We start from the raw sequence: 14484 nt of genomic DNA, 5'->3' as shown, positions 1-14484 counted from the left end.
TTTGTCAAAGTGCATATCGTACAATTTTTTGTTCCTTTTTTAGGATTTGTTAGTTTTATAATGTATTGAGATTAGAATTTAAGAAATATGAAAAAATACTTATTTTTAAATGGTAATGTATTTTCATTCTTCATAAAAAAACAAACACAAACAAAAAAGGCAATCTTTTAAAACTTGTTTTAAATTAAAAATTGTAGCCTATAGGCAAATAACCAACCGGCCAGCTCATTTCCTCAGTCAGAATTTGTCTGAAAAGCCTTTTTCTATAGTTTATTTAACCATTCATGAAGACATACAGTCAAAAATGAGACAAATGAGCTCATAGGGGCCATATTTAGGACTTTGTCAGAAGGGCGGTGGGTTTTTCGAACCACCCAAACGCCCCAACTAAATTGGCCATAGTGTATGTGTGTGCCTGAGTGTGTCTGGATGTTTCCCAGTGCTAGGCTATGGCTAGAAGGGCATCCACTGTGTAAAACATACTGGATAAGATGGTGGTTCATTCCACTGTGACGACCCATGATGAATAAAAAGACTGAGTCAGAGGGAAATGAATGAATAATATAAACCAGTGCTTCCATTGGCTCCTGTTTACTGGCACCAGACTTTTTAAAAAGCTTAATAAACTAAAATAAAATACCCAAACTTTGCTCATTTTTACACTTGTTTTTAATTGAGAAGATTGTTGACAGAAAAAAGAAACAGAACTTGATTTCTCACTCTTTCTTAGTGTACATTTATTGATTGGATGATATATTGACTTTACAGGGTTGAACAGCATGGTGAAAAAGCAAAATCAACAAGTTGTCTACATCTGAATTGATCTGACAGATTTTTGTAATCCACCTGACATGGATGAGGACATCTGGATTAATGACATAACGACTACTTGAAGAAAAGGTTTGGTAGCCTAAACATAAATATGACCACATTCAGTGAAACGCTCTAAACTGTAGTGTAAAGAACAGAGCTCGGATTTCATACACCAGACAGATTATTTACATAAAAAACATATGATGATTTTGAAAAGCCCCTGAGAAAGAGAATAACTCAGTAATTCAAATTAGATTAACATGCAAAAGTAATATATATATATATATAATTTTTTTAATTATACTGTCAATCCCACCGAATTATACTCTGTGATTCAATGCTCTCCAATCAAAGGATATTTGAATTGGTTGAAAGTTTCATTAGAAGACAAATAAAAGGACACACAAACGATATAATAACCTAACGTTTCTCAATGTACAAAGTATCTAAAAAGCAACAGAAGAACCTCAATGAAGGTCAAACTTTTTTTTTGATTTGCAAAAACTGGATTCTACATGGCTTGTCAAAACTATAACCACACTCTTCAGACTGGTCAATAAATACCTGCATAAATTGTTCAGTGTTTATGCTTGTCTATGTATGAAGTACAAACATCATAACACAAAGAAGAAAAAAAAGGTAAATGTGTTTCTCGACAAACGCAAAGACCAGTTCATTTACAATGCCGATTTTAGGCTCACTTCAGTCAAATCTGCTCAATCGCAAATGAAGTGTGTTATTCAAGTGCCCTTATTAGTCACTTTATTGCAATCACTGTTGTAAAACAGTTTATTTGATGGAAGACGGATATTTCTTCTAGTATTTTAGATTCCTTAACAGGTGTTTGAGTTTTAGTGTGAACACCTGTGTTGAAGTCAAACTGAATTTGAAAGAAAATTTCCAGTACAAACACAACCCCCAAAAGGCAAACATTAATCACGCTTTAAAGATACATCAAACGTTGTCTGAATCACACTGACATTAAATACATACTACCGCGACTTTTTTTTTCCAACGCAAAAGCCTTGTTTAACATAATACTTCACACTTCACACCACCAGACGGCGCTGTTTCAAGACTTCCAGCCATTTATACACGTCGAGTCGGGCATCATTTGTCAACAATGAGGCTCAAAGATGAAGGATAATATACAAAGAACAGGCAAATATTGCCAAGAAATTTGATTGGCTGATGATCAAGCAAAATACAAATGACAAAATTTGATGCATAATGTAGTCAGCCAATCTTAATAATGAAAACTAGCCAGGCACTTCAAGACAACAAAAAAAGAAAGAAAATTCAAACAAAAATTGAAGTCAAATACAGATACTAAAAACATACAGGAACTCACTTAAAAATAACACAATTTAATGCTGATATATAAATCTTCTGTTCGTCATACAAATGCTAATTTATTGATATAAAGGCTTTATATGATTCATTAAAAATCATATAAATAGGATTAAAATAGCTACTGTCCAGTTATGTGTTGATCCAGATCTTTAGAAGAAAGAAAAAAGGCATTAAGGTTTCAAAAACTGTCCTTCTTTCATGCATACTGTGTAAGACAAAAAGCATATTGCCAGGTTTTGTCACTTATAGTGTTTGTGGAAGCTTGATAAACTATGGCACAAAATGGACAGTGAATGATCTATTCACTGAGCGGGCATCTCTGTGTCTTCCTGAGCCGCTGTACAGCTGTGGTTGCTGGTTTTTGCAGGTTCTGGGTCACAGCCTGATCGGGCCTCTTCTGACGGTTCCTCGGTTTGTTGTTCTTCCTGTTCGTCCTCATCCGGCAGAGCTTCTTCGGCAGAATTCACCCCCATGGATGTTTCTTCAGGAAGCTGCTTGGCATCGTCTTCCTCCATGCGTCCGCCAATCTCTTCCTCTTTGTGTTCAGCCTCACTCTGAACAGCTTCATTGAACTCTTTCTCCTCCAGCACTCCAGCTTCATCTTTTGCTCCATCCGTTTCTTCGTTCATTTCTGCGTCATCGCTCCCTTTTTCATCTGATGGTTTCTGGTGGACGCGTTGGTGCCGTACCAGACTGTGCTTCAGGGTGAAGGTACGATGACAGGTTTGGCACTTATAAGGTCGCTCACCTACAATAAAAAGTCATTTTAGTTCCATCAACCATTATTTAAACCTATAAGACAATGACAATTAAGCTTTGTTAACATTGCAGCCTTATACAAACTGTTATAGTTGAACAGAAATTTTAAAAGTGTACTTCATTTGATTGTGTGAGCAATCAGCCTCTCTACAGATGAAAAATAAGACTGGAAAATTTTATTTTGTCTATTGTCTGTGTTCAAAGTTATGAATAATAAAATGTCCACCTATTAAGGGATAGTTCATGTATAAATGAAAATTTGTCACCCTTGTTCCAAACCAGTCTGGTTTATATATTTTTGTTCAGTTGAACACAAAAGAAGGTATTTTTGAAGAATTATTTTGTTTTTATGAAGGTATTTTGTTTTTACAATGGTGATATTATGGTTTGGAACAAGTCAAAGCTGAGTAAACGAAGAAAGAACTTTACAGATTTAAGTTAGAACAAACAGCAAATGTCTTTTTTTTAATGTTGCGATCTATTATTTTTGCAGATTTAGGGTGCCAAACTATGCCGGGGTGCGTTTCCTAGTTTGTTTGACAAGTGTTCAGAATCGGGCCTAGGCATGGTTCAGTTGGCCGGCCCTAGCCCGGTTGGAAGAGGTGTGCCAGAGCACGGTTCAGTGAAGCTATGTAGGTACACTTTGTGGTACGCTTGTAGTGTGAGTGCGAAGCGCACCTGAGCCCGAAACTGAAGACGTGACGTCACTTTAAGGGACTGTTTCATATGGCTTTATAAATCCCTCTTACTTTTCAATGAACGCAAACTGTCGTAGCTTATGAAAGACACAAAACCCTCACTGCACAACAGATGCACCTTCAGCAAACCTTTTAATACGCGCAGCACAATGACTTTTAAAATAATTTATGAGCGTCAAAAGTTGTGGATCTGTTCAGCAAAATATTAGACTGTGTGTCACTGGATCCCAAACAACTAAAATTATATAACTAAAACAATCCCCTCTGTGCTGAGCAAGAGCACTTCTCTTCCTGTTAAACTGAACAGTCGCATCATGATGACATAAGGTTCGGATTGTAAAGATGCAGAGTGAGTGCAGGCCGCTGGGGGAGAGGGGAGGAGGAACAACCACACTTTGGCACGGTTTAAGGCATCTCTCCCTGGTGAGAGTACCCCCATAGTTTGCTTTTGTTCTCAGTTTTTCTTAAAACTTGCACTTTATGTTTACTGCCATAACGGTGGCCTATAAAACTCAATGTTGATTCTGTACAGGGAATATTGACAAATAGAAAACTGAAATATTAAACATGCTTACATTTGGAAGTCCGTTAGGAATGAATAAAGAATTGTCTTTGAGTTGTTTTTTGGTCATACACAGACACTGAAGTAGATATGGATTTTATGATTATAAATGCAATATAATCATGAAAACAACATTTTGTACTTTTTCATATGTACATGTCTGTAGGTGGTGTGCTGTAAACTTTTTTGCTCTTCTTTTGTGTTTTGTACTTTGCCCTTTGTACTTTTTGTGGCCTCTGATGATGCATTAGTAACGGTTTTTGCTTTTTACCCTGCATAAACATGTGCAGATTCTTATTCCCGTGAATAATATACTTACATTTAAAACCTAAAATCGCTTTTGTGCATTTAAATAAATAATAATAATAACACATAAAAAAACAAATCCTTGGTAAAATAATTCTATTAATTCCAAACTTGACCCTGTGGGATACTCAAATAATTAGATTTGGACAGACAACATATGCGCATATCTATACAAAAATATCCAAATTATCAAAGAGGTCACATTTATAAGTTTAGGGCCTCAGAAGCTCCAGTGCTTACCAGTATGTGAGCGCATGTGTCTAGTCAAGTCTTGCAGGCTCCAGAAGCGTTTGCTGCACACGGTGCAGATCTTCTTCCTCTTATCTGCTTTGCCTCTGGTTGAGTTGCCCTCCTCTTCTAAGGCCTGGAGCTCTGAGGAAGGAGTCTCTTCTTCATCTTCACTCATATCTTCCCTCTCCTTCTCTTCCTCATCAACACCACTTTCCACACAGCTGCTGTTCTCCTCCTTTTCATCATCTTCTGACTTTGCGTCCTGCTCCATCTCTTTACTTGGTACTGGAATTGGATTTTGTGGAGGAGCTTGGCGTCTTCCCTTCTTGGCTCCATCCTCTGGCTGGACCTCCTGAAGGTGGGTTTTCTGGTGTCGGCTCAGAGTGGCTGCATGACGAAAGGTCTTCTTACAGGAGGCACATGTGTGTGGGAACTCATCTGGAGGGGAAACCACTTTAGGGGCTGATTTAGACTGGTGCTGCTCCTCTCCAGAAAGCTGGACATCTACTACAAGATTGCTGACAAGGCTCATTTCATGACTCATGCTGCTTTGAGAATCATCATCATCATCATCATCATCTTTTTCCACCATCTCAGGATTTTCCTCAGCTGGCTGAGTTTGGTTTGGATCCGTGCTGCTGTCTGCTTGTTCAGGGGCTGATTTTCCTGTTTGTTCTGGCGCTTCTGGAGATTCTTCTTGTTTGGTGTTGACAGAGCTCAGATCCATAGTACCTTCGGCTACAGGATGTTCAGTGTCGCATACACTTTCTACAAAGTCAAAAAGAGCTTGTTACGCTCTACACACACTAATTTGTATGCTCAACCACACAGTAATGTGATAGATGAAAGATGTTGTTGATGAACAGTATACCAAGCATTACATCTGAAGCACGAAAAGGCCTCAACATTTTAATTAATATAGATTTTGATAGGAAACATAATCTTGATTGAATCAATAATGCTATACACTTAAAGACCGCTAGAGCAGGGGTGCCCAAACTCTAGCCTGGATTGTCTTGCAGAGTTTAGCTCTAACCCCAATCAGACACACCTGAACCAGCTAATCAAGCTTTTGTGCACTAGAAATGTCCAGACAGGTGTGTTTAGGCAAGTTGGAGCTAACCTCTGCAGGACACCGGCCCTCCAAGACTGAGTTTGGCCTCCTCTGCAATAGAGGGTGCATATTCACAACAAAGAAATCTGTATTCTGATTATGTTGGGCCTCATTGTGGAATCATGGGAGTTGTCGTTTTTTTGTTACATCCTAAGTCAGCAAAATATATAATACTGTTGTAGTGGGGTTTTGATATTTTAATGAAAAAGCATTCATAATGTGTCTTTAAGACAATCAGCACTACATTTGTAAAATATAAAAATGGGGCTAATCAATCATACCTGTGCTTCCTAAGGATTCTTCATCTGTCTTAGGTTTGAGTCGAGATCCACTGTTTTGAAGTGCCCGATTCGAGACTCCATGTTTGCGAAGCAGGTGTCGCTCACAGTTTGACTTGGTGGAGAAGAACGAGTCACACTGAGGACAAGGGTACGGCTTCTGACCTACAAAATCAATGCACAAAACTTTAACATCTGAAGTATTTTAAAAGTGTTAAAGTTACTAGGGTTGCACAATAACATCAAAATTGGTCAAAAATGCTTATTTGTAAAGATAAAATTTTCAAGGGGACATTTTTGTCTTTATTTTGCCAGGACAATGTGATGACAGGTAGAGAGAGTGAGTGAGATTGGAAAAGGTCCTCGAGTTGGGACTTGAACTTGCCCACTAGGCTACTGGCACCTATGCTTATTTTAATGTTGTTAAGTGCTCAATAAGAAAAGGTTGGTCAACCCTGTTCCAGGAGATCTACCTTCCTGCAGAGTTCAGCTCCAACCCTGATCAAACACATCTAAACCAATTCTAGAATGTAAAAATGTCATTTTACTTTAAATTACTAAAATGTAAAATTCCTAGGCCAGTTGTTTTGCTCACTGCATAGTAGGAAAGATTAAATAAAAATGTGAATAAATGGCTTTATGGGTCATGGTCCTAATTTACAAACCTCAAACTCCGTCTCACCTGTGTGTGTTAGCATATGCCTTTGCAATGAGCTGGCCCACGGAAACAATCGAGGGCAGTAGGGGCAGGTCATTTTCTGCACTGAATTGGAATAAGCATTTTTCTTTCCTTTGTTCTGTGGAGGTTTCTTTGGTTTGTCTTCTCGTATTTCCTTCACCTCCTCGTCAGCTGACTGCTTCTCTTTTTCCTCCATCATTGGCTCCATCTGATTGGGTTGCAGGTAGGGACTGAACTTATTTGCATCAGTAGTAGCCAACATTTTCTCTACACTGGGAAACTCGCCACTTGACTCCAGGTCAATCCCACTGCCCACAGCTATTCTCGAATCACAGATCTCCTCCTGAAACACTCTCTTCTTGCCTCTTTTCTTTGAGTTATCAGGAGACCCATTCAGCACGGAATCCAGTTTAGTGGTGCCTATGGGACTCTTGTTTTCACTTAGTGTTTTAAAATCCACTGCACTAATACAGTTTTTTGCATCCATTCCTGTTTCGATAAGCACTGGGGTAGCTGAAACAGATGAGATAATCTGAGCAATAGAGGCCAGTGGTGCCATTTCCGCAGTACTAGAAGCAGAAGATGGTTTTGGTAGCAGGGGCTTTAAGCGAGTATAAGGCTTAGTAATGTCACTGGATAGAACTGAGGCTAGGCTAGGAATGGAGACCGGAATAGCTGCGAGAAGTCCAGGGGCTGTTTCTGAAGTCTTTTCTTTAATGAGCTCTTGATAATTCTGGGGAACTTCTTTCCTCATTTTCTTCTTCTCTGGATCCTTGGGTATTGAGAGGTCAATGGGCTCCATAGAACAGTCATTTAACAGAGGAGATGCTGCTCCTTCAATTTTAACGACTGAAGGCATTGTTTTCTGAGATTTGCTAGAGAAATCCAAAGGTTGTTCCTGCTCCTCAACAGGTCCAGAGAAGGTACCTACATTCTGGGAAACGGAGCTGTTAACCAGCCCATTTGTGGCTGAAGTGTTGGTTTGAGCATTGACTTCTCCAACTGGTACAAGACTTTTGATGTGCTCCTCAATTTCCCTTTCTGGCACATCTGGGTGGTGTTTCAGCAAATGGTGAATACAGTTCCTTTTAGCGAGAAATGTCGCCCCACATTGCCTGCACTCAAATGGTTTCTTTTGACATCCATTGTGAGTTCGCAGGTGAATCTGAAGGGCCCGGTAGTTCTTAAGGTCCTCCCCACAATATCGACAAGATGTGTTGCCAGCATTGGTTGTATCAAGGAGGTCTAGTGTGGTGCCTCCAATTACACTGCTTATGCTCGAGGAGGTGGTTACATACTCAATGTTTTTCTCGATGTCCTTGCGTGTGTTCTTCATGTGCTTCTTGCGCAAATGGCGCTCGCAGTTGGCTTTCACAGTGAAAGGGTAGTGACAGAGGCGACAGACGTATGGCCGCTCACCACTGTGTGTTCTGAGATGTCGAATCAGTGTCGCTTTGTCAGGAGCAGCGTAGCTACAAATGGTGCACTGATATGGGGATGCTCCCAAATGGTGACGCATATGAGCCTGGAGGCCACCTAAGAAAGAGAATACTTCTTTGCAGAACCGACAAGGGTATTCAGTCTTAGCTGTCTTTTTGGGGACAACTCTCATGTCCTTCTCTTTGCTGTCAAACTCTTCCTGCTTTCCAGTTTCATATGAGATAATCGTGTTTCCTATGACATCAGATCCCAGTTGAGTAGTTTCCCAATTGGTGGGAGAGGAGGAAGTTGAGGATGAGGATGAGGCTGAAGACTGTCTGGCAGTTCTCACTTGTTGGCCTGTTTGGGGTGGAAGGCTAGGACTGATGTTGCCGGATGAGGCCTGTTGGGCATTCATGACAGGTGGAGGTGGTGTGGAGGCACCCATGCTGGATCGGGGAGTGATTAAGGACTTGGGTTTTAAAGAAGAAATCTGTCTGGGGTCCACTTGAAGAGGACTACCCAGACTTTTGGGAAGCATAGACAAAGACATCTGAGGTGGTACAGAGGTTGCGATTTTGAGGATTTGTTCAATATCCGCCAGCTCTACAGCGGTTTGACCGCTTATTGGGACAAACATGCCATTACTGACCACAGCATGTAGTGGCTGTAGCGATAGAAGGCCAAGGGCTGTGTTCTTGTTCATTGCTTGAAGAGAGACAGGCTCAAGGATTGAGACACCAAGACTGCCGCTGGTTTCTTGAGGTAGATTTGTTGATGGTGGCTCAACGCGAATGAATCGAATGCTGTCTAAAACCTCCTGCTGAATCTGCTCTTCTGATTTCTCTAGCTTGGCCAAGGAGGAGTGCTGGAGACCCAGGCGCTCCATGAAACCAGTCTTCCCATCTGAACTAGTAGTGTCAACGTGTGGTGCTAGTTCACTGACCTCCTTGGAATCCTCGGAATGGGAGTTTACTTTTGGGGCGTCTATAACAGCATCTGCTTTATGTTCCTGAGGATCAGTGCTGGTGTCTACACTACAGTTATGTGAGGACTTGTGAAGATCCAGAGACTGCTGAATAGGGAAGGCCTTGTTGCAGTCCTCACAAACAAACTTATGGAACTTGCTAGAGCATCGGCGCAGGTTAGTCTCACACCAGACCTTAAAGAAATTAAACAATCAAAATTACCTTTAGTCATCATAAAAAAAAAACAGATACAGTAAATATTTCTCATCTTATGCTTACCTGTGCAATTTGTGGAAACTTTTGACAGCTGAAGTCGATGAAAGCTAAATCGCCAAATCCCAGTGGGATGGAGGGGTTGTTCTGTATAAAAGGTCGCCCAGAGGGGTCAGTTGGAAGCTGTTTATGAATGGCAGCATTATGACGCAGGAGACCACGGTGTTTGCGAAAGGTAATGCAACAAATGTTGCACCTATAATTAAAAGAAATAAAAACAATGCAGTTTTTAACACCTAATGATTAACTAGATATAAAAGACATGATCTAAGAAAACAAATACCAAGGCACAATGCATCCGAAGCCTACCTGAGCGTAGTGTCAGGATGTGTCTCCATGTGTGCTTCCAGGTCATTTTTACAGATGAATGTCTTAAAGCAGATGGGGCAGTGAAACACCTCTTCTTCACTCTTCACAGAATTATCCTCCTTAAGCTTCTGGATCAAAGTCACCTAAACACAGCATGATTTGTTTGCTTGTAAGTGTGGGTATAACCCCGCCGGTCCTATACCACCCAACCCGGTCCGAGTTCAATCATTTGTTCACTTTGACTGCTTTTACTAAAAAATAATCAGGAAAAAGTGAGTCTGAAACGTACCTTTTTAACTGGTGGCTCCTCAGCCTGCTCTCCTTCATCCTCCACACTGGGTTTCCTCTTGCTGGAGAGTCGTCTGCGCTTGTTTAGTGGGGAAGAACTGGGGGTAGGAATACCGCTTGAATCCTTTTCATGAATTTTCATGTGCCTGCAGAAAAAACATAACTCAACTTAGTCTATTGCTTTATTAAACTATTGCTTTATTTTTGTCTTTACTTCAGTTGACCAACTTTTGTCGTACAATAAAGAGGAGTATGACAAAGGCAAAACCAGGAAACCTAAACATTAACTAAGTAGAAATTTGAGTATATAATATTATATTTAGCACAATTTATCTCAATGAAATATAAGAGTAATATTTTTAATGAAAGGAAATGAAGCTAAAAGTAACTAAATAAAAATGTTAAACTAAATGTTGTCAAATAAAAATAGCTAGCATTTATAAATATTTATAATATATAATATAAAATAATCAGAATTTATATATATATATATATATATATATATATATATATATATATATATATATATATATATATATATATATATATTTTTTTTTTTTTTTTTTTTACATAATATTATAACATCTAATTATTGATTATGTGTTGATTTTTATTTGCTACATAAATATAAATGAAAAATATCCATTTATAGAAGTACATCAATAAGGTTATTTTTAATATTATTACAGTTACATACAAGCAATGAAACAAACTAAAACTAAACTGAGTTTCTGTAAGTATTTAACCTCATTCTTGTACCTCATTCATCTTGATGTGATGACCATTGGGGGAATACTTAAATAATCAAGGCAAACAACATACAGAAGGTGACCGTGGTTGGGCTAAATACAACAATATGACCAGCAGGGGTCAGAGGTAACATGTGGAGGTAAAAAGCACTGGGAGTCGCATTACGACATGCCGAAACGTGTGCACCCCTCACCCTCCTACACTCAGAAACAAACCCACCTTTCAGGTTCAACCAGATATAAATCCCCTGATGCTTATATGCAGCTGTGCTTCATGAAAAAACTCAACTCTATAGAGCATACATGCAGTGTGCAACTTTTCAAATTGAACAAACTGCTTTTATTCCATTGTGAACTCTTGACTGTGTGTCACTGGAAGGGGAGGATAAATGTCAGCAGACCCAGTGGTAAGAATCTTGTTTTACATTCTGCAGCCAGAGATATTAATAGCACAGAGGCAGAGTGATGGTCACCCACATGTGGACCCAACCCTGACAGCCTGAATCCTGTTCCATCTCATGTCTCTGGCCTGACTTACTCACAACAGAAAAACCACACTGATTCCACATAGACTTAAAAAATAACGACTGGCATAACAATGCTATCATGCAACCATAATTCCAGCTTTCGCAATTTCTTGTCACATGCAACTTAATCACCTTGTGGTGTTCGAAGTTGCAAGTTGATGCAGGACCGTTGAGTATTTTTCTTCTGCAGTGCCTTATCAATAGTGCCAGAGGGCAGTGTGGGGGGAAAAATTGCTTGTTCAACATTCCGCCAGGCAAAGTTGTTTTTCTTGAGTTATGCAATCCACAAAATGATAAGGTTAAAAATTACCCCTAAAACTGCAATGTGCCATACGAAAAAAAAAAGAAAACATGTTCAGCACCCCTCTCTTTCTAATACAAAACTTATTCCACCCCCATCTGGAATGCCTGCATGTCTCAACTGCACAAAGAAGCCCTCTATGAACATCCCATCAACACAAACAAAAAGAGAAGCCCTGGACGCAGAACCATCTTTCCAAATATAGGTGACATAAAAGAAAGAAGCCTGCGCAGGCATCAATATCCTTCAGCCGTCTCACATCACATGCAGACATTCCTTCATCCTCCCTACCCTCCACCGATTTCTAACAGTTATTTTTTTAGTTCAACAGGCAAATAAATTAATAAAAATAATCTAAAAACTGATACACCCAGGGATTTCAATGAACAACTGGCTGCTGGACCTTTTTATGTTACAGGTCATTCAGATTTGTTGTAGCCATATAGATATAGACAAACACAAACACATATTTGTTAATATAAAATGTACAGTGTTGGGCAAGCTACTTGAAAAATGTAATGAGCTAAGCTATTAGCTACTCTACTTAAAATGTAGCTTAACTCCATTAAAAGCTACTATGGGAAATGTAGCAAGCTAAGCTAAAAGCTACTTGGCAAAAGTAGCTTATCTACATCTTAGCTATTTTTGCAGTTTAATAATTTTTAAATTCGAAGCAACTTAAATCCAAGTCAACCATATCTTAATGATTAATAAAACTGTCACTGAAACATAATTGTTCAGTTCAATTACTTACAGCAATTAATATGCTGTATCAAACAGAAACTATAGTATATAACAGCAAAAACTAAACATCCAATAAAACCAGGTGTTACACATTTAAAATACTGTAGTTATTTATAGTAAAGAGAAATGTTTAGGAAAAAGCATTATATTGTATATATTTACAACTCTTAATTAATGAAATGCACTACATAATGTAGTACTATAAAAACTTTGAGCACAACATCAGAAATTAAGTTATTCCATCTTAACATGTACTTCTCAAGGTATGGTCACAAGGAAAGAAAGAAAAAGTAGTCATCATTCTCGCCATCATATGGATTTACTTTCATCGTCTAGACATCGGCCTCACAGCTCCGTGATTGTTGGTGCCATCATTTTTTGATCCGTGATCGATAAATGTAGCTTGTGTGGATGCTACTGCGCTACTTGACTAAAAAATATATTCGCTACTGAAAAGCTATTTGATTCAGAAAGTAGCGAGGCTACCAAGAAATGTAGTTAAGCTAGTAGCGTATTTATGTATACAGTTGAAGTCAGAATTATCAGCCCCCTCTGTTTTTTTTCCCCCAATTTCTGTTTTGCTAACTGATCTTGTAAAGTTAATGTATGTGTAAATTTATATTGAATCTTTTAACTTTATTGTTAGACAACATAAATCCGCTAACTTTCATGTGCTATGCGCAATGATCAAAACACAAGAAGAGCACTATTTACATGAAGTATAAACACGCACTTCCACTTCAAAAAGTATGATTTAGACAATGTTACGCTCGAATTCTAAATAGGATTCAACTGAAAATTCACTTATGTTCTAACAAATGTAAGAGCTTCATGTTTGGCCTGTGGAACGCCAAAATCCTTATTATCCTTTTAAGTTTTCAAATGTGACCAATTTTTCATAAAGAAATAGTGTAGTTAATACACATAAATATGCATTATAATATTGTTACAAATATATATTAATTTAAACATTTTTATATATATATATATATATATATATATATATATATATATATATATATATATATATATATATATATACACACACACACATTTACATATAAATCCTACTTAAAAATCATATTTAAAAATCCTACTTAAAAATCATAAAACAATGACTGATTAAAATATATATATATATATATATATATATATATATATATATATATATATATATATATATATATATATATATATATATATATATATATTTTTTTTTTTTTTTTTTTTTGCAAGAGCTTCATTTCAATTATTATCAATATAAATGAGCATTATTACTACTAGTCTTTTGTTTTATTTTTAGTTTATTTAAACAAATAAATAAACATTAATATAAAAAGCCCATGCAGCTCAACAAGAATTAGGAATACAACTTTTTGGCACAAAAAACAACAAATCAGTCTGAGCATTTACCTGTGCATGTTTCCATTGGTGGTGAATGTCTGACCGCAGACCGAGCACTTGTATGGTCTTTCTCCGCTGTGAACCAGCATGTGTCGGTCCAGAGAGCTGGCCGAACTCAAAGCCTTTCCGCAAATACTGCACGAGTGGTCAGTGCCACCACTGTCCGTGTTGTGCTGCAGAAAGAAGATGTGAAAACACTTATCAATCGTCCTTTATTTACTTTAGTAAATTTCTGATTGATTCATTTTAAGGCAGATTTTGATGTTGTGGTTGTGTGAACAGGTGTGAATGAGGGATGCTCTGGTTTGTGTACAGAAGCGTACTCACCTGTCTGATGTGCATGGTGAGCTGGTGCTGCGTCATGCAGTTTTTGTCACACAGGGGGCAAATGAAGCTGGAACGTTCATCTTTGACTTCCTGTTACATAAACACAGACCAGACTTTTAGTGAGATGAGTTTTAGTTACTTATTATATAATTATATAAATAGTTATATAAAATTATATAAAAAAATAAATATTAGCATAATTTTTGTTTGTATCATTATTATAATTTTGCTTTTATTCATATATTTTTTATTGAGGTTAATAATGTTTTAAAATTATAACTAAATATTATAATAATTATTATAATAATATTTATAATATTAATACAGTATTTATTTTTGTCCATTATTTCAATAAGATTTTATGTTTATTTTTTGTTTTTAG

At 37.7% G+C, this 14484-nt stretch overlaps 1 protein-coding gene across 2 annotated transcripts in view; it reads right to left on the bottom strand.

Moving 5' to 3' along the window:
• Positions 1-712: 712 nt before the first annotated feature.
• The window catches only part of rreb1b (ras responsive element binding protein 1b), a 63229-nt gene continuing 49457 nt past the window's right edge, over positions 713-14484 (bottom strand). For both annotated transcript variants that reach the window (XM_087240740.1, XM_087240741.1), the window contains exons 5-13: positions 14103-14192; positions 13785-13948; positions 10052-10196; positions 9763-9905; positions 9460-9649; positions 6797-9374; positions 6118-6279; positions 4732-5490; positions 713-2914 (exon numbers count right to left, since the gene is read on the bottom strand). In XM_087240740.1, coding sequence (XP_087096866.1) covers positions 2469-2914; positions 4732-5490; positions 6118-6279; positions 6797-9374; positions 9460-9649; positions 9763-9905; positions 10052-10196; positions 13785-13948; positions 14103-14192 — 4677 coding nt within the window. In that variant the 3' untranslated portion in view covers positions 713-2468. The remainder of the gene's footprint in view (positions 2915-4731; positions 5491-6117; positions 6280-6796; positions 9375-9459; positions 9650-9762; positions 9906-10051; positions 10197-13784; positions 13949-14102; positions 14193-14484) is intronic.

Source organism: Danio rerio, chromosome 2 (genome assembly GCF_052040795.2).
Source record: "Danio rerio strain M-AB ecotype USA chromosome 2, GRCz13ab, whole genome shotgun sequence".
In the NCBI taxonomy this organism is placed as follows: Eukaryota; Metazoa; Chordata; class Actinopteri; order Cypriniformes; family Danionidae; genus Danio; species Danio rerio.
The sequence above is the reverse complement of the archived record's forward strand: the minus strand, read 5'-3'. Positions and strand labels throughout refer to the sequence as shown.